General features: G+C 37.0%; 1 protein-coding gene across 1 annotated transcript; it reads right to left on the bottom strand.

Moving 5' to 3' along the window:
* Window positions 1-97: 97 nt before the first annotated feature.
* Window positions 98-7756, bottom strand: LOC115955169 (calcium-transporting ATPase, endoplasmic reticulum-type). The gene is made up of 8 exons (XM_031073225.1): window positions 7488-7756; window positions 4989-6536; window positions 4782-4903; window positions 3268-3546; window positions 2789-3172; window positions 2392-2501; window positions 2088-2316; window positions 98-964 (listed from the first exon to the last, which is right to left on the bottom strand). The coding sequence occupies exons 2-8, from the start codon at window positions 6454-6456 to the stop codon at window positions 404-406; spliced, it is 3153 nt and encodes a 1050-aa protein (XP_030929085.1). The 5' UTR covers window positions 6457-6536; window positions 7488-7756; the 3' UTR covers window positions 98-403.
* Between the last annotated feature and the right edge of the window lie 13314 nt (window positions 7757-21070).

The raw sequence follows: 21070 nt of genomic DNA, 5'->3' as shown, positions 1-21070 counted from the left end.
CATATTAAAAAATTTGAAAGAAAAATTTTGTGGATTAAAAAATGTTGATTAAACTAGCTAGAAATTCAAACTACGGAACTGATTGTGAGATAGAGTGAATCCCAAATGGGCCCATAGAAGAATTTATCAAACCAGAGCCGTAGACACAATGTTTTGTAACCTCATAGTAAGAATGAAACAAAATTTAGCATAGTTGACGCCGGAGATTACCAATGAAACAATACTTGGACTAACACGTTTTCCAGATGTTAATGAATACATGTGACCAGTGTATACTTTTTAATATAAAAGCCTAAATTTAAGAAAGAATTGTTATTTAACAAAATAGAGAATGGACCTCCCAAGTCTCAATCTGTGAGCTGATAAAAATTACTTCCACAAGAATATTGAGCCTGAAATTTTGTCATGCCATCTTCTCCTTCGCTATCCATCTTTGACTCCTTCCCACAAATTTCAGAACCTCATCAATAAGAATCACAGGAGCTGAAACCAAGATGACCAAAATCCACTCACTCAGACTCAATGGCACAATACCAAACACATTTGCCAGGAATGGGACATAGAGTATGAGGCAGTGAAGTCCAAATGAGACTGACATAGCAACCAAAAGCCAAGGGTTCCTCCAAGGTGGCATTTTGACCAAGCTGTTGTGTTCGGAAAGGGCATTCAAGGAATTGAACATCTCAATAGACACCAAGACAGAGAGGGATAGAGTCATTGCTTTCACTTTACCAACGGTAAAATAGTCACAAGGGTCTGTAAAAGAGATCATGTGACCCCCAGCAACCATGAATGGACTCGCGGTGAAATTTGACCATGACGAGCATTCTCCCCAATTGCGAAGCTGAGAAAATTCAACTAGTGTATGCCCATCACTGACAAGATTGATACCCATAAATGAAGCTTGAGTGTACCACAGGACGAAGATGCCAACAGTTGCAATGCCCACATAAGTACCTACCACCTGCCATTTGGGATGCGTAAATATTTGCATGATGCAGTTTATTAACAAGAAACTTCATCTAATTGAGATTTGGAGTAAAATTTTAAGTATCAATGATTTATCTCCTGGAGTGGATGATAGAAAGTTTGATCTTGCAATATACTATTTCTCCGAACTAAGTTAAAAATTTTCATTAGTTTCCATAATTTTTTGTTTTGGTGCTACTAATTTTACATGATCTAAAATCTACAACATGTATCAGTTTGCTCATTGACCTGTAGATGTGAGAAAGAAAAACTCTAGCGGCAACTGAACAATAAACTGTGTGTAAAATGTGTTACTTGAAGACACCACTATTTTACTTAAAATGCATGATAAATAAATGAAAATTCGGTCTTTATAATGCATGATTGTGAGAATGTGTTTGTAAATAATAGTTTTGTGCCTGTGAATGTAATGTAAGAAAGGCATATTATGCATGTATATATAAAATTATGCAAGTATTTTGCAGTTCTGTACTTACTGACATTTTATACTTACTATATTGGTGAACTAGTGATTATAACAAATTTAAATGCTGGCTTAAAATTATTTTTCTCAGAAAGTTCCATTTTCTAAAAAGGAAAACAGAAACAGAACTTATATATGCCAATGCAAATAATTCCAATTTTAGTTTTCAACTAAACCGCCAGCATTATTCTCCTTACCATGTCCTGTCACCAGCATCCCAACTGCCATGACAGGACATGATAGATAAAAATATTTTAAGGAACTCCCATTTCTTAACATTAATTATTACATAGAAAAGATCTTTATTGCAATCTAACTATTTAATGTTTTTTATCTACTTCTATGCTTACATGGTGACAAAAAACTCACTAGGACATTAAACCATTGCAAATACTAGCACATAAAGTTAGCTATTTTTTGTCAGTGATGTGGAACACTATGAATTACAAACCAATGGGATTATCACCCAATAATTTTATTAGAAAGTGAAAATTTTTGTCTATCTGCAATCACGTAATTAGGCCACAATTCTTATTCATTCAGATAGCAGCATATAATAGACAAGCAAGGGCTAGCCTAACTTCTGCCATACAGAAGCTGGAAGTGAGGAAGAAGAGTGTAAACCAATACTAACCAAATAACGGAGAAGAATCCAAGAATTTATTAATGCATCATCACTTCTGCGGGGTGGTTTTCGCATTATATCAACATCAGCAGGGTTAAAACCAAGAGCAGTTGCAGGAGGTCCGTCAGTAACCAAATTCACCCACAGGAGCTGTACAGGTATCATACATTCTGGTATCCCCAGGGCAGCAGTCAAGAATATGGATATTACCTCTCCAACATTTGATGATATCATGTACCTGCAAATTGAGGAAATAAAAATGACTTCCTCAAACCATTCAAAGGGAGAAAGGTGACAAACTAAGAGATGGTACCTGATAAAGGCTTTCATGTTATTATAAATTGAGCGACCCTCCGCAACAGCAGAAACAATGGTACTAAAATTATCATCTGCCAATACCATATCTGAAGCTTCTTTTGCTACCTGTGTAAGCATGAAGGATTATTAAAATACCACTCTAAATTTTAAAGAACGTTAAAATTCATATGACAAGGCCTGAAGTTGAAGAGAAAATGAACGCATCTTTTCTAACTAAAGTCACAGGTTCATTTTAATGCAAGTTAAAACTAACAATAATTAAAGAGTGGGTGCCACAAAGCCCTTTAGAATAGAGAACTGGCTTGTGGTGGCACCACTTCACAGCAGGAGAGAGAGAGAGAGAGAGAGAGGCAACCCACAATAGAAGCCCTAAAGATTAACTGGCCATTTACCTCAGTACCAGTAATTCCCATGGCGATCCCAATGTCAGCAAGTTTAAGTGCAGGTGCATCATTTACCCCATCCCCAGTCATTGCAACAATTTCGCCCATCTCCTTCAGCATCCTTACAATGTCTTGCTTATGCCTAGGCTCAGCACGTGAGAAAACCTTCCCTCCAGGTTTTGACAATATTTCAATTTGTTGTGAAGATGAGAGAGCCACAAACTCTTTACCTGTTAAACTTCTCCCTCTAAGATCCTCACTTTTAGAAAACAGATTAATTTCCCGACAAATGGCCTCAGCTGTGGACTTATTATCCCCAGTTATCACCATAACTTTAATCCCAGCTCCTCTACAATCCTCAATTGCTTTATGAACTTCCTCACGTGGAGGGTCCTGCTCAATTCAATTATTAAATAAAAAACTTTAAATGATATAGATGCAACAATTAATCTAATTGATGTGAAAAAAAAAATGTGGCATATACTCACTCTTAGACCAACAACTCCAACAAAAATCAAGTCACTTTCAATTGAGGAGTATGAAGCCGGATCAAGCAACTTTTTGTGGGCAGGATGACTCTCAGAATAGTAGTCAGAAAACTCTCCCAACTCATCCTTATATGCCAAACCCAAGCAGCGCAATCCCTTTGAACTCATCTCCGCGAGTTTCAAGAGCAATAGTTGCTTACAAGGTTCATCTATTGGAACAACAGATCCATCGGCAAGTTGGACGTGTGAAGTGCGTTCCAGTAAACTCTCAACCGCACCCTGAAAATCCAAATTAAATAAACTTTAGAAGAACACTAGATTAAATAAGCATCCAAGTATGATACCAGTTTGTGAATAAGGCAATGTTGACCCAACCACATAAGGAGGGTGTATAGGAACTTTCTGAAGGAATAAATCTAAAACCATACAATTCAGTCAAAGATTTTATTGGGAGATGCTGATCATAAAAATATTGTAAAGATGCAATTCCACTTTCTGCAAAATTTTCCCAAAAACTAATTTTAATGAGTTTATATTTTAAGGAAAAAAATAAAAATAAATCCAAAACATTGATATTAAACATAAAGCATCAGCGTAAACATCAAAGGGACAATATCACTACTGAACATGGTTTCAAGACTTGACAAGTCAACTCTGTAAAAATTTAACTAAAGGAATAAGAATTCAAACAAACGTCACTGAACAAGATACAGAGCCAGCTTTGCCAAGGTGATACTAGTAAGGATGCTTTCTCAGTCAATTCAGAAATCTTCCATTAGTGAAAAAAATAAAGATATATATATATATATATATAAAACACTGAAACTTAACATCCTGTTTACTGTTATGTCCAAAATTCAGACAACACAAGATAAGGACGGCTTGAGGCAATATGCAGCATATCAGTTCAGTTGCAGATCAGTCTGAATTTGAATAAATATGTAGCAGGCTAGCAGCAGATGAAGTTTGACTTTGAACAAATATGCAACAGCAGATGAGGACAAATAAGCAGTATATTAGGATGACATTGTTTGAAATTTGTATTTGATTGGAGTTAGTTTCTATTTGCTAGGATAGTTTTCCCATTATTTGTATTATTTATGTAATGTGAAGGAAGGAATGGAACACAAGAAGAATAAAACCCAAATTTCTCTATTCTCTCCCTCATGTTCTAGGAGGCTAGTCACCTCAAATTTTACTAAATTCCTGTTGCATTCTTTGATAAAATCGCTTCATAGGATTTACACATTTCTATTGTTTGTCCAATCAGTATAATATGTTACAACATACAATATAACAAGTCAATTATCTAGTCAATACTTCCTATGAATGAAGTCAACCCACCAATACTTAACTGGAAGGAAAAGATTAAAGACACCATTTAATTTTCTTCTCATTTTACCAACAGCAATAACAAAATTCAAAACCAAGTTGTAAAAGAAATTTGGAGACGGGCTATACATTAGACATTATCCTTTTGACAAAAACCAGTAAGACAACAATATAACACTCACCTTGACAAGAAGTCGGTTTTGCCCAGTTGGCTCCCGGACAATAACACTCATTGACTTCCGAATGCGATCAAACTCCAACATGGCAACCTGTTTTGATCTTTTTGTCCACCACTCACAACATCCTGTATTAAGCAAAAGTGAATGAATATAGAAACCTTCACCATGGCACATAATTTACACCTTATAAAGAATGTTTTTTCTGCTCACCTAATTTGACTGAGTTGCGGTCAATCAAATAGTTTGCAGCAAGTTCAGCATCACGAATTTTGCTCCTTGCCTTGGCATCTGGAACCCCCATCTTTTCAACCAAAACCTTAAGTGCTGCCTCAGTAGGCAAACCAGTAGCTCTATAGAGACGGCCATCAAAATAGATCCCAGCATCATTACAAACAGCACATATTTCTGCCATGGCTTGCAAATTGGCATCCATATTGTAGCAAGTCCAGTCAACTATGCCCCCATCCTTGGGATCATAAGTAGTGCCTTCAACACGAAAGATTCGAGAAGCCGTAATTTTCCCTCCCAAAGTGAAGAATTCTGTCACAGACATCTGATTTGTCGTCAAAGTCCCAGTTTTATCTGAACAAATAACTGTTGTGCATCCCAAAGTTTCTACACTTGGAAGCTTCCGCACAATTGCATTCTTTTGTGCCATTTTCCTAGTACCAAGAGCTAAACAAGTTGTTATAACAGCAGGAAGGCCTTCTGGGATGGCAGCTACTGCAAGGGCAACAGCAATCTTAAAATAGTACGTGCATTTCTCAAAAGAAAAACGAATATTTGCAGGCCATCCATCCACAACATCCCAAGAGAGGAAATTTTTGTAGTTTATGACCCACACAATAAGGCAAACAAGCCCAATTGCAGTAGTAAGTCTGCTCCCAAATTCATCTAGCTTCTTCTTCAAAGGGGTGTCAGTCTCTTCCAGAGAAGCCTCATGTATTTGCGTTTGTATCTTCCCAATCTCAGTGTTCATCCCCGTACTAACAACAATACAGATACAGCTCCCATTGACAATTGTTGTGCCTGCAAAAACCATATTTTCTTTAGCTTGCAATTCACAGTCATCCATGAATATAGGTTCAGTGCCTTTCAACACCGGCATTGCCTCTCCAGTCAATGAGCTCTGCTCAGCTCTCAAAGTCGTAGTTTTCAAAGCTGCAATTCTCATATCAGCAGGGACTTTGTCTCCAACTCGCAATTCCACAATATCCCCTGGGACCAGCTCTCGTGCAGGCAAGTTGGGCACAAAGTACCCATCCCTTAAAACCTTTCCAGATTCACTTTGCATCTCCTTAAGGGCCTCAAGTGCCTTTTCAGCATTAGTCTCTTGCCAAACTCCAACAATGGCATTGAGGACTAGAATCAAGACAATCACAAATGGTTCCACATAGGCTTCAAATCCAGACTCTCCTGCTTCGCCTCCATGCATGTAAGCTAGAATGAATGATATACAGGCTGCAACTAGAAGTATCTTTACAAGCATGTCATCAAATTGTTCCAATACAAGTCGCCACAAGGGCTTCCCCTTCTCTTTGATGAGCTCATTCCAACCATACCTCTCACGCCGCTTCTCAACCTCATAACTGCTCAAACCCTTATCTATTTTCACATTAAACTCTTTCAAACACTGCTTCACAGGCCATGACCACGCAGGGAATGGTTTTTCTTCCATTGCTGGTTCAACTTGGAGCACAAGTTTCACTCCAAACAAAAAAAATTATTCAAAATTCTCTAGAAAAACATCTTCAATTCCTACAAAACAGTTCAAACACACAGAACAAATTTCGGCAAAGCATTAATCATGCATCATCAAACTGTAAAATGAAACTCAAAAAAGAACAAAGGGCCGCTCTCAAATTATAATGTCATAAAACATTGTTATAACAATTACTAAAAAAGATAAAATCTGCACAAGGAAATTTATTGTTCAAAACAAGTTAAAAACTAACTACAATCCACTTCTTCTCCCTCTCTATTCTCCAGAAAAAAATTATTGTGTAATCCTGGAGTACCATAAATGTGTACTCCTCTTTCTTCCATGAATGATAGATCTCACCATGAATTTAATTAGTAGGAACTACCATTCATGTGAGAAAGGAGAGTACACAATAATTTTCCACTCTCCAGAGCCGAAAATTAAAGACTTAAAAAAAAGCTGCTACAATTTATTGCCAAATGAAAAAAGCAATGAGAATTATTAACTTTGACAACTAAAAATACAACGCTTTAAAACTTCTTATTTATTAGCAGAGCCAACCAACCATAATATTAGAAGCCACAATAATGGCAGTTCCTAAAATCCAACCGACAAATTAAAGAGGAAAAAAAGAAGAACAAAAGGGTAATCTTAATAAGGAGCACATATTAGTTCTATCTTTTTCTTTTCTTTTTGATAATCATATTAGTTCTATCTTTTAATAAATAAAATCCATGTTAGAAAACACGCTCTCCCAACAGAAAGATACATAAATAAATTACAAAGCACACAATAAGAAACTGCCAACTACACATTTAATGTTAACCAGCCAGATACTGTAAACCCACCGTCAGATTCAGAAAACCATAACAAACAAAACCACCACAACCACTACACACCTCAATTAGCCACCAGCCCAAGTACGTACAAGACAACAATGAAAGAAACAAAAAACAACCTGAAATTTGTTGAATTGTGTAACACACTCGAAGGAATAGAAAACGTACCCTTTGGACAAGAAAATACTTCAGTATTTGACAAAGTTGATGGCTTGGAAGCAGAGCAAACCAAAGTTCCCTCTTTTATATTTTTTGGTTTTCTCAGAGAAAAAACTGAAAAACCTTGTCAAACACACAAAGCAGTTGAAGGAGTTTGGAGTGGACTAGACCAATCCATAGTCCTGTTTTTATATAAATCTTCTTGTCTGGCTTTGCATTCTTTTTTTCTGGTTTGAGTGGGGCTCCGAATTTGGTTGCTTTTGGACTCTCTGCTTTTTTTTTAAAAATAAAAAATTCCCCTCGGTCTGTAACTGTTAAAAATTTGAAACGCTAAGGTGTATACAGTTACTTAATTACCCTTGGGATTTGCTGACTTTTATTGGGTTAGGCTATCTTATGTTGTTGACTAATGGCCGCATAATACGACCGTACGTACCCAACGTTAGATATTTGTTGTGTTTCTTTTAACTTTTTAACTACTCCTCTCCAAGACAATATAATAAAACATTTTCATTATTTCGACAAACAAATGTAGGTTAATAATACGTATTTGTGTCCAACCTAACGAAAGTAAGTTTTGTTGGTTAAATGTGAGACATTGTAGGACAGTTTTGCTCGGTGATGGATTTTACACTTTCTCATATATTTCATATTTATGATGACCTCATTGGAATGTGGATGGGCCTAAAGCGCCAAAGCGGTGAGTCCTTCCTAGCTAAGTTTGCATTATTTTGTTGCTTTATACTGGTTCATATTGACCGGCCAATTGTCTTCGTGATGTTGCTACTTGCCAATTTACAAACTTCAAATTTCAAATTTAAGGTTCTAGTCCTTTCAACGCAAGTTTAATTTTAAAAAACGTGTTATAAATTCTGAGTTTTCAAGTTTCATCGGCTTACTCTTAGGATTTGTTTGAGATCCACTTATTTTGTTGAAATTGAAAACTTTTTGTTGAAAGTACTATAAATAAAGATAAAAGTTAGTTGAAATAATATATTGATGTCCATAAATAATACTAAAAAGTGCAGTGGAACCCATAAATATTAGAAAAAATAAGCCAAATAGTAAAATAAATTGGCAAAATTAATCATGTCAAATAGACACTTAGGCGAAGTTTGTATTCGGAGGTTGCGTTTCACGTTTGCGCTTTTTTTTTTTTTTTTTCTTCTGCTGCACATGCGTTTAGGGGGACAACGGCTACTATTCATGCTACTGTTCATAAACAGTAGCCATAGTTTGTTGACTTTTCAGCCCCTTTATCAATCTTGTAGGTTCCGTGAACAGTACACGGGACCCAAAAATTTCACTTTTCAACAACTTTTTCATTAAAAATGGGTCTCACGATACTATTTACATATTTAAAAATGATTTTGCTACAGTATTTTCAGTTTTAGCAAAATAAGTTCTATCCAAACGGACCCTTAGTCGTTGAAGTTTTGAGAGTATCTCATGGCTAAATAGTTAGAATAGTTTGACTAAAAGTTGGGACATCATTCTCTTACATTAAAAAAAATTATTAATACAAATTTCAATATTCATGTGGTGTATGGATAAATAAATTAAGAAAAAGTAATAATATTATTGAAATTGAACAATAAAAAATAAATAGTAAAAATGAAAGAATAAATTTTATTTTTAATTCGGGGGTGAAAGAAGATGGTGTAAAACTAAGCATTTATCAAAGCAAAAAATGACAATATATTATTAGGATAATTTAATATAAACAATGAACATCCTTTTAAATCGGTTGAAACTTTTGGGTCTGTTTGGTAGGTAAGTTTAAACACACATTTTAAATAACATTACACGTATTTTTACACACTTTTTCACCTGCACGTATTTCAAAAAACTATAAACAATATTACTCAAATTACTCTACCAAACACCCCCTAGTAATTGAATTTTAATAATAGTACTTTAGATTTTTTTTAAATGTTGGGAATAAAGTTTCACTTAAAGTAAACCATGTTAATATTTATAGTATATTACATATACTATAAATATTAACATGATAAAAGCACGTTATATTACATATAATAATTATGTTTGATCACACAATACAATCACAATATGTAAGATCCCATTTTTATTATGAAAATAATTATTGTTGATTACTAAATTATATGGATTATATATATATATATAAAGAATAAAATTTCTTTTAAACTTTTTTGGAAACTTTTGATAATAGAGTGTCACTCAGGAGAAACTATATTAATAATTTTAGAGAGATGCTACGTTTATAACATTTTTACAACAAATCACAGGTGGTTAGTTGTTATTGGTTCAAATTTGAAACTAACACTAAGAATACTTTTTTGCCATAACAATAACAACCAGTAACAATCTGCCACTTAGGGTTTGTTGTAAAAATGTTGTAAACATATCATTTCTCATAATTTTAATATATTTATAATGCATTACATGAAAAAAATGAAAATAAAAAAGATGGGCATCCACTTAATGCAATCACAATCACAAATTGTATGGTGTAACTTTTATTATATAGTATAAAAGTTTTTACTGCCGGTATATTTTATAACTATAACTATCTATATACATATTTCAAAAGGTAATATTTATTTTATCTATGTTATTATAAAGAAAGAAAAATGTGATAGGACGATTTTTGCTTGTTTAGTTTGCCTTACTTTTCCAATGAATTTATTTAGGTTTCTCGCTTATGTATATTTTTTAATTGTTACTTCTTTTCTAAGAATAGTTTTACTTTTCATAACTTATTTTTTAATCAAAATAAGCTAATAAAACTAACCTATACAAAAACAAGCTATACTAGCCTCAAATTTTGACTTGTAAAAAAAGATCCGTATTAAATAATCACAAACAAATTGATAAAATATAAAATGCAATGTTGTGCTGAAGTTTGCTTTTTCTATTAAAAAAAAAAAAAACCTTAAATTTAAGAAAATAGGAGACAAAATAAGAGCAATAAGGTAGTGTTTTTGTTTAAATTAAAATACCTATAACTATAAAAATAAGTTAAGGGTAGTTCTAGAAATTAATTAGGGAAATAAATTCGTTTTCAAAAATGAAAGAAGAGCTTCGTATTATAAAAGAAATAAGAGAATGTTGAGAGTTGAGACCAAAAGGTAATAAGTGTACAGAGAGGTTTATAAGTTTTGACGTAACTTTATCAAGGCCAGGCCTACAAGAATTTGTTCCCAAATCACATTTTTCTTTTAGAACCTTCCAACAATTATAGTTTATTCTGACAGTTGGCGAATTAGTTCCATACTTACATTATTTCCCATTATTTTTTTTCATAAGAATATAAACAAAGTACACGCATGAATTAATTCTGACCAGTCAGTAATTCTTATGTACCAATTAATATATTTTGGCTTGCAAAATGCTTTACTTTATAATAATATACAATTTGAATATATTATTTGTAAATTCCATTTTTGAAAGACTACGAAGAAAAATTATGAGAGACTCAGGACAGGATATCATGACCGCTACATTGCTAAAGGCCTGAGTCAAATTATTGGTCTCATTAAACAAATACTACTTTGTTATAATATAATATAAGCAAATACTTTAATGCAAGGAGGAAAGTTCCAGGAAACTTCGGCTGTTACCTTTTTCCAAATGGAGTGGCTGCTATCATTTGGGGGATTCCCTTCCATTTGTCCATTGCTTTTTATAAGAAAATGACAGTATGATGCCCTTTCGCATTCTGATTGGTGATACCTTTCCTCCACTCTTCCGGAGTCTTCTTTTGGGTAGTCACCACCAGCTTCTTTTTCTTTTCTAGTCTTCCTTTCTAGGCAAGTAAGTAGTATTCTTTGGTATAAATAAGATAGAACTAAAAATTTATGGTTCTTTTTTTTTTCTAATCATTATTTTATTATTTTTCAAGTAGAAAATAAAATTACTTTATCTCGTCAAGAGATATTTTTAGTGCAGTGGAATTTGAATTTTAGTCATTTTCGACAACAAAAAATATTATTAATTAAGCTAATTAAAATATACAAATAATTGATGCTATCAATTACGCTTATCATTTTTTTTTTTTTTTTTTTTGAGAGGTAAGTTAGTTAAGTTAGGACATGGAAAAACGCTTATCAATTTTAGTCTTCATTCTCACTTGTTTTTTCTTTGTCCAAGCTTATCTTTAGTAAATAAAGAGTTGTTGTGGAAAACTTTTATAGCTCCACATAATCGGTTTGAGCATTCTTAATGCTCTCCCTTGATTCCTTCTTTATTTGAAGCTTTTTATGTCAAGCTAAGACCCTGAAGCCATGGTTTCTCCTCCTCATTATTAGATAGGTAGAATTTTGCAAGGATTAACTCTTTTATTATTATTATTATTATTATTATGTGTGTAAATAATATAGATAATAAAGGAGGAGAGATGTGAGGTTTAAACCACAAACAAAGAATACAATTACCACTTGACTATCAATTGAATCCTATAATTAACTCAATTAATTGGTGTTCGGATTTTGCTTTTTGATCTTCCATATTCACAGTGATTGAAAATGAAGCAAAAATAAATGAGAGTGAAATCATTTCATATTTTTGCTGAAGCTCCATTGGGTGTTTTCTTTTTATATAAAAAATTTAGACTTTATTTTTATTTAAAATTTAATTTAATTATTTTTTTGTATACAAATTTTTTTTTTAAATGGTTAGTGATGATACAAAGTAAAATCAGTAGACTGAATGCTTTGGGCTTCAATGGCAAGAGAATCACTTGGGAAACCGAAAAGGATGAACACACAATCAAAGGTGACTGGGGAGGACCGGTCAAGAACCCTCCGATGGGAAAGTCAGTATTTCTCTCCAATTCTAGAATTCCAATCTCTTTGGAAATGTTCAAAAAACTTACTTTATTTTAGCGTAGATGAGTGCTTATATTATATAGTATACATTTGAAGCGATTACTTGTCTGATAACTTCCCCTATCATTGAGGAGGTTGTAAGGTTCGGAGTTAACTTTCGTAACTGCCATGGAAGTTATATTGTTTGGTCTTATTTTCCATAACCGTCATTGGAAGCGGTTTGTAGCAATGAACCTCGATTTTTACTTGTGCTCTGAAAGAGGAATGTGGAGGTCATCCAAAACATGTATAGAGAAGCACTCTCGGAATGTATGGAGGTCGTCCAAGCACCTTTTGGATGGACGACCTTGTCACTGATGAGCGTTCTATACAGACCAATTTTCTATTCTTGCCCTGGACAACCTTCATGGACAAGCTTGGAGTTGGTCTATTTTATAATACACCATCAGTTGCCCCCTTGTCCATGGGTCGTCTAAGGAAATGTATAGCCTGATGCCATTCTTTAGATGTATGTATTTATGCTAGCGATTAGGTGTGCCACGTGTCATGATCTTATTGGTGACTGGTCGCGTCGATTCATTTTTTCGAGGAGCATGCCATGTGTCACCTTTTGGTTGGTTGTGTTGTTTCAGATGCTAAAGTCTATTGCCTATAAATAGTGGAATTCCTCTGCTACCCTTTACATTTCTGAAATTTCCTTCTTTGACATTCCTCGTCTTAGCATCTCGTTTAGAAGTTTCTTACATCTATAGTCTCCCTTCGTCTAGATCTAGGTATTTTCTTTATTCTCGTCCTCAAGTTTTAAGTTTTCTTAAAAAATGTCTGAGGTTGTCCTTTCCTCGTCTAGTAATAGCGTTGATAAGGCCATAGATGAGTATCACGACCCTAGCAATTTTAGTGGTTCTAGTGATAATAGTAGTAGTGGTAGCAATAGTAGCAGTGGGGGAAACACCACGGACGAATACATGTTTAGTGTCCCTAGGGTTCCCTTAGAGGTTCTCCAAGAAGAACTTCAGACGAGGGCTGAGTCCGGGTCTAGGGCTAGTACAAGTGCTCCCTCGTCTACTGTTCAAGACGAGGTTGAGATAGTTTACAGTTGTGCTCTAGGGGTCGCTTCTAAGACAGACGAGAAAAGGCTAAACTCCCATAAGACTTGGTATCAAATTCCTGAAGACTTAAACCCTAGGTTACCTGTGCATGGGGAGTGGTGTTGCTAACCCCGTTTCGGTGTTGGCATTTATGAGGCTTATCTCTCGAGGGGTTTGAGGTTGCCTCTTAATGCCTTTGCTAGGGAGTTGCTCACTAGATTGGGTTTATGTATATGTCAATTCAATCTCAATGCATGGAGACTAGTTGTCTCTATGCAAGTTTTGTGGAGGGAGGTGTTTGAGGGGGATCGTCCTCTTACTATGGACGAGTTCCTCTACTGCTACAAACCCTCCAAGATTAACCAATCCCTTGGCTTCTATCAATTCACAGCCAAAGGGAAAGATTATAGGCTAATAAATTCCCTAGTCACCTCAAATAGGAACTGGAAGATGGAGTTCTTCTTCGTCTCTGGTTTCTGGGCTGGACACCCTGTTGAGGTTGGCAGGAATCCATTTGCTCTCTATACAGGAAAGTTAGGGAACATCCGTCTTGAAGGTACGCTTATTGTTGTCATTTTATTATTTGTTATATTTATTCTTGATTGTAGTCGTCTAACAATTCTCTGCTTTTTTTTTTTTTTTTTTTTTTTTTGCAAGTGTTAGACGACCTCATTTGAGTAGGTTCTATCCTGAACAAGTCCAAAAGGCTCGTTTATACACTGACAGGACTTTCCATTCTTTGGTAAGTCTTCAACGTCTTGCCATTTGGGGGTAAGCCCTGAGCAGTCCAGTGAAGCCATTGCCCACGAGCTTACAGTCCGTAGACGTAAGTTCTCTTTTCTCTTTTCTTTCTTTTCTCCCTCCTTTTTTTTGTGACTAACGTCTTTCTTTTCAGGGATGGCAATAATGAAAGAGAATAAAGGCAAAGAAGTGATGGACAAGGCAGTTAGGCAGGAGGTCCAATACCAGCCTCGTCCATCTATAGATGATAAAAGAAAAAATTTGTCCAAAGCTATTGACTTGGGAAACCTTCTAAGTCAACGTAAGGAGAAAAGGGTCAAGCCCAGCATTCCTGTTCTTCCTATCCAACAGCCCTTTGCCCAAATTCATGACATTGATCTCGAGCTTAGAGATCCTCCGTCCATGAATACTCCGTCCACAGCCAATGTGCTTGCCTCGTCTCAACCTTCTCGACGAGTTCTCAAAATCTCCTTGAAAATGAAGACCTGGCTTGGGAGAGGTTCGAGAAGGTTATGACCGACTAGGACATGGCGGCCTACTATGATATGTCTTTGAAGGAGTTTGAGCACTCTGGTGTTCATGACCTTTTTAAGGTATGTATAACTTTTTTATCTCGTCCTGTCAGCAATATATGCATGTGTATTTTGTCTAACAAAATTCTCATTTGTGTAGGCAATGTCCAAGTTCCTCGCCATGTCCAAGCAAGCAACGGAGATGAACAAGACGAGGATTCTACTGGAGACGAGGATCCAGGAAGTTAAGGAAGAGTGCAAGAGGTGGGTTGAGGTGGCGGCTAAGGCCAAGGATGAAGCCAAGGAGCTGCAAAACCATGTTGAGGAGTTAAGGACTGATGCTATAGAGAAGGATACTCGTCTTGATCACCTCCAAAAGAGGAATGACGAGTTGAGTGCCCTTCTCGAAAAAGCAAAAGGAGACGCGGTTGTAGAGTTCAAGGCGTCCAAGCAATTTACTAATCTGATGAACACCAATTATGCAGCCGGGTTTGAAGATTTCAGGATGGACGCTATGGAAAACTTCATTGAAGTTGACTTTAGCTCCATTAAACTCAACCTTGGTGGTGCTGCTACAAGCTCCCTCCTCCAGACGAGCTTAGAAGATATCAATATAGAGGACGATGCCACCATCCAGCCAATTCAGGATGACCCCAATGCTCACGCCCCTCCTTCATGAAGACGAGATTTTGATATTTTGTTTATCCTTGTGTATATATATATATATTTTTTTTTGGTTCATTGTTTTGGACCATTCAAAGTTATTCAAGTACATTTAACTCATCTACAGTTTTAGGATGAGCTGTTTAAACAATTGTTTTTTTAAGCTTTATTTTATAAGGGTTTTTGGACGTTGGTCATCCACCCTTAGCTGATGAATGAATGTTTATTTTCTTCACCTTTGCTTTTACTCACTAAACATGTTATTGCATGGACGAATGTTTTTACATCCAAAATATTGGTTTCAACCTCAGCTCGTCCATGACAAGAATTTGTTCATGTTCAGCCTTTTTACCATTCTTTAAATTTTTACAAGTATAACTCGTCATGAATGGTGTTTCTTTTGTTAACTTTATTTGTTCATAGACTAGATAACTTTCATTACCCCTCGTCCATAAGCTTGACGATTTATTACTCGTCTTTAGGTAAACTGCCAGCGTTTACTCATCCAAAGATTGGACTTTGGTTATTCAAATTCCTTTATGAATTTTGAATATTTTTACGTGCACGCTTTTTTCTTGTTCATTGTTTGGGAAAATATATCTTAGGTTTTTCCTCGTCCATTGATTGGATGAACGCACCTTAGGTTCATTTTTCTTCGCTTTATCCTTATTAAGGAAAGCTTATAGACGTTACATCTCTGCGTCTAGAGAATTTACTTGTCTTGGGCTTTTAGTCTTCTTGTGGATTAATCTGAACGAAAACAATATGAAAACTAGGAATCCACACAACATTATGTACATAACATAACTATCGTCCATAGGCGAGGCACATGCTTAGAAGCTAATGCCTTTAGGGAATTTGAAAAATACAAAATAAATACAACAAATCCACAACTTCATCCATAATCCACATCACATAGTTTAGAAACTAATATAGTTTTGACGAGTTAACACAACACAATGCTAACAACACGAAGATAAACCAAAAACAAACTTTGGTTCGTCCAGAATAATGCTTGTCCAAGCTGATATCTTACTGATAATACCTTCTCAGGTGTTCAACATTCCAAGGATGCTCCAATTTCCTCCCGTCCAGGGTTTCCAAGTAATAGGACCCTTGCTTTTTGCAATTGATAACCTTGTAGGGTCTTTCCCAATTAGGTCCCAATTTCCTATGAGCTGGGTTTTTGGTTGCCAAAGAGACCCTTTTCAAGACGAGATCCCCTATGTTGAAATGCCTAGGTTTTACCATTGCATCATATTGCCTGGCCATGAGATTTTTATACCTTGCTGTCCTTTGCTCTGCATCCATCCTCACCTCATCTATTAAATCAAGGTTAAGGCGGAGTTGCTCCTCATTATCCTCGTCTTGATACTTCATTACCCTGTGATTAGCCATATGTACTTTTACAGGTATTATTGCTTCACTTCCATAGGCTAGCTTGAAATGAGTTTCCCCTGTGGGGTTCCTCACCGTCGTCCTATAGGCCCACAGAATACCGTAGGACCCTTGCCTTTTGCAATTGATAACCTTGTAGTGTCCTTCCCAATTAGGTCCCAATTTCCCATGAGCTGGGTTTTTGGTTGTCAAAGAGACCTTTTTCAAGACGAGGTCCCCTATGTTGAAAAGTCTAGGTTTTACCATTGCATCATATTGCCTGGCCATGAGGTTTTTATATTTTGTTGTCCTTTACTCTGCATCCATCCTCACCTCGTCTATTAGATCAAGGTTAAGGCTGAGTTGCTCCTTGTTATCCTTGTCTTGATACTTCATTACCCTGTGATTGGCCATATGTACTACTGCAGGTATTACTGCTTCACTTCCATAGGCTAGCTTGAAAGGAGTTTCCCTTGTAGGGGTTCTCATCGTCGTCCGGTAGGCCCACAAAACACCTGGTAACTCATCTGGCCATACTTCCTTTACCCCCTCAAGCCGAGTCTTGATGATCTTCAACAAGGATCAGTTTGCCACTTCTTCTTGATCTTTTGCTTGAGGGCGGGCGGGTGAGGAATAATGATTCTGAATTCCGGAGTGTTTGCAGAAGTCCCTGAAAAGTGTGTTATCAAATTGTCATCCGTTGTCTGATATCAATACCCTGGGCACCCCAAACCTACACACAATGTTCTTATAGACGAAGTTCTTGACATTCTGTTGCATGATCTTTGCTAAGGATTCTACTTCCACCCACTTAGTGAAATAGTCAATCCCGACCATCAAAAATTTCATCTGCCTGGTTCCGAGTGGAAAGAGACCCAAGATATCTAATCCCCATTGTGCAAATGGCCATAGGGCCATCATCGGGGTGAGATACTCTGATGGTTGCTTGGGAATATTGCTAAAGTGTTGACATTGGTCACACACCTTGACATAAGCCTTTGCGTCTGCTTGAATAGTTGGCCAATAATAACCTGCACGGATGACCTTATGAACCAATGCTCTTACTCTTGAGTGGTTCCCACATGGCCCTTCATGAATCTCCCTCAATACATAGTTCGACTCATCCGGGGCTAAGCATCTTAGGTAGGGCTAAGGAAAACCTCGTTTATACAACACCTCATCTATAAGAACATACTTGGCAGCTCTGATCCTCAACTTCCTGGCCTCGTCCTTGTCCTTTGGAAGCATTCCGTCCTTGAGGTAGATGACTATTGGAGTCATCCAATTTTCTTCTCCTCCAATTTGCTGTACTTCTAGAAGATCTATGCTTGGCGTGTATTGGACTCTATCAAACTCGTCCATAGCCCCCCTTCCCCCGACTAAGGTTGCTTTTGCCAAAGCATTTGCCTCCATATTTTCCTCTCTGGGGAGTTAAACAAAACTGGCTTCTTTGAACTTCTTGACAAGTTGCCTTACCTTGTTTAGATATTTCTTCATCCGACCTACTTTAGTTTCATACATTCCATTCACTTGATTGATGACCAACTAAAAATCCCCTTGGACTATTACTGACTCCGCCCTTAGTGACTTAGCCAATTCCAATCCTTTAAGGAAAGCTTCATAATCGGCCTTATTATTGGTAGTTTGATACTGTAGATGGGCTGCGTACCTCAACTTGTCTCCTTCCGAAGATTTGAGTATAACTCCAATTCCTCCTGCATATAATGTGGACGAGCCGTCCACATTAACGACCCATTTTTAAACTTCATCCAGCTTACCTAGCTCTTCTTGACTCGGGGTAAACTCTGCAATAAAATCTGCCAGTACTTGTGCTTTTATCGCGTTTCTCGGCTGGTACCTGACATCAAACTCACTAAGTTCTATAGCCCATTGGATCAATCGTCCTGCGGCTTCTAACTTGTTCATTGCCTTCTTTAGTTGATGATCTGTCAAGACGTTGATGATATGAGTTTGGAAATAATGCCTTAACTTCCTAGAAGCTGTAACCAAAGTGAAGGCTAGTTTTTTCCATCATTGGGTATTGTCCTTCTGCCTCTCTTAGTGCTCGGCTTGTATAGTAAACCGGTTTCAGTACCCTTCCTTCTTCTCTAATCAAAGCTAAGCTCACTGCATGTGGGGACACTGCCAGATACAAATACAACTCTTCACCAAGCACGGATGGACTCAGCAGGGGAGCTGTAGTGAGGTAGGTCTTAAGGTCTTGAAAAGCTTTCTGACACTTGTCCATCCATTCAAACGCCTTTTTAAGAACCTTGAAAAAATGGTAAACATTTGTCAGTAGTTTTAGAGACAAACCTATTAAGGGTAGTAACTCATCCGGTAAGAGACTAGACTTCTTTGATACTTTACGGAGGCTTTATATCCAGTATTGCTTGAATCTTATCAGGATTTGCCTCAATTCCCCTATGTGAAACCATGAACTCGAGGAATTTTCCTATGAAACTCCAAAAGTGCACTTGCTGGGATTCAACTTCATGTTGTACTGTCTAACCGTATCAAAGGTTTCTTGAAGGTTGTCCAAGTGTTTCCCCTCATCCAAACTCTTCATCTACATAGATTTCCACATTTCGTCCAATCTATAGACGAAACATATGGTTAACCAGCTTTTGATAGGTTGCCTCTGTGTTCTTCAGACCGAAGGGCATTACCTAGTAATAGAACAAGTTTTGATTGGTGATAAAGGATGTCTTTTCTTTTTCTGCCTTGTCCATCCTTATCTAATTATAACCTGAGAAAGCCTCCATGAAACTTAACAACCTATGACCTGCAGTCGAGTCCACCAACTGATCAACATGCGGCAATGGATAGCTATCATTAGGGCAGGCCTTATTTAGATCAGTGAAGTCCACACACATTCACCATTTGCCATTAGCCTTCTTGACCATTACTACATTGGCCAACCAGTTTGGATAATAAACTTCTCGAATAAACTTTGCTGTAGTTAATTTTCGAACCTCTTCTTTAATGGCATTGTCTCGCTCAGGAGCAAATACTCTTTTCTTCTGGCGTACGGGTTTGGAGGAAGGATTTACATTTAGACGATGGGTAATGACACTAAGGTCTATACCCGACATGTCCTCATGACTCCATGCAAACACATCAATGCTCTTCTTTAAGAACTGGACAAGGTCTTGCTTCGTTTTCTCTTCCATGCTCACTCCGACCCTAGTATACTTCTCAGGGTCATTCTCGTCCAGAGGGATATCCTCCAGCATTTCGGTGGGTTCTGCAACAATTCTCCTTTCTTCAATACTCATTGATTGAACTTGCTCGTCCATAGCCAACATGACTACGTAACATTCTCTCACTGCTAACTGATCTCTTTACGCTTGCCCTACCATAAGAAAGTTTACTTCCTTGGTTATCTGTTGTGGATATGCTCCTACCACCACAGGCAACGTAACAGTACCCACGGGTTGTACCTTCATACCTCTAAATCCCACCAAAGGTGAGTTCACTGGACTAAGTTGGTCTCGTCCAAGCCTCATTTGCTAGAAAGCAGGGTAGTACAAAGATGTCTGCTGAACTACCATTATCCACTAACACTTTTCTGGTTGTATAGTCAGCAATAAGCAAAGTAATGACGATCGCGTCGTCATGTGGGTGGTGAACCCTTTCAGCATCTTCGTCTGTGAATGTAATGGCCTGCTCGTCTGTGGTCCTCGTCCTCGGGGATCGTCCTGAAAGTTGGACGTTTTACACTACCTTTAGGTATGTCTTCCTTGACTTGGAAGATTGTCCTGTTGAGGTTCCCCATATGATGACTCTTATTTCTCCAAGTGGAGGTCTTGATGGCTCTTTCAACTTTGCCTTCAACTTCTCGTCTTTATGATCTCGTCCAAGGAAGTTTCTCAACTTCCCTTGTTTGATGAGATTTTCTATCTGCTGTTTCAAATCAAAACACTCGTCTGTATCATACACATGGTCTCTGTGGAAGCGACAATACTTATTCCTATTGTACTTGTTGGGATCTCCCTTCATTTTTTTCTGGCCACTTCAAAGAAGAATCATCCTTGATTTGCATAAACACCTATTCCAGCGACATGTTCAAGGGCATATATTGCTGACATCGTGCTGAAGAGCCTGCCTTCTTGTTGTCTTGGTCTTTCTTTTCTCCCGTCCACCCCTTCTTTGGACGAGGACCTTGTTCAGAGTGGCGCGAGAGATTTGCTTCCACTCTCTCAGCTCTTTTTCTCTTCTTGGCTATAATCGCGTCTTCTGCATTCATAAAATTTTGGGCCGAATGGATGAGTTCAATCATGGTTTAAGGCTCTTGTTCGTAAAACTTGTGGATGAATAAGTCAAAGTTAACTCCATTATGGAAGGCCGCCAATAACAACTTGTCGTCCATTTCGTCCACTGTCAGGGCTTCCCTATTGAAA

Source organism: Quercus lobata, chromosome 8, assembly GCF_001633185.2.
Source record: "Quercus lobata isolate SW786 chromosome 8, ValleyOak3.0 Primary Assembly, whole genome shotgun sequence".
NCBI classification, from domain to species: Eukaryota; Viridiplantae; Streptophyta; class Magnoliopsida; order Fagales; family Fagaceae; genus Quercus; species Quercus lobata.
Note: the sequence above shows the minus strand (reverse complement) of the source record. Positions and strands in the feature narration are given on the sequence as shown.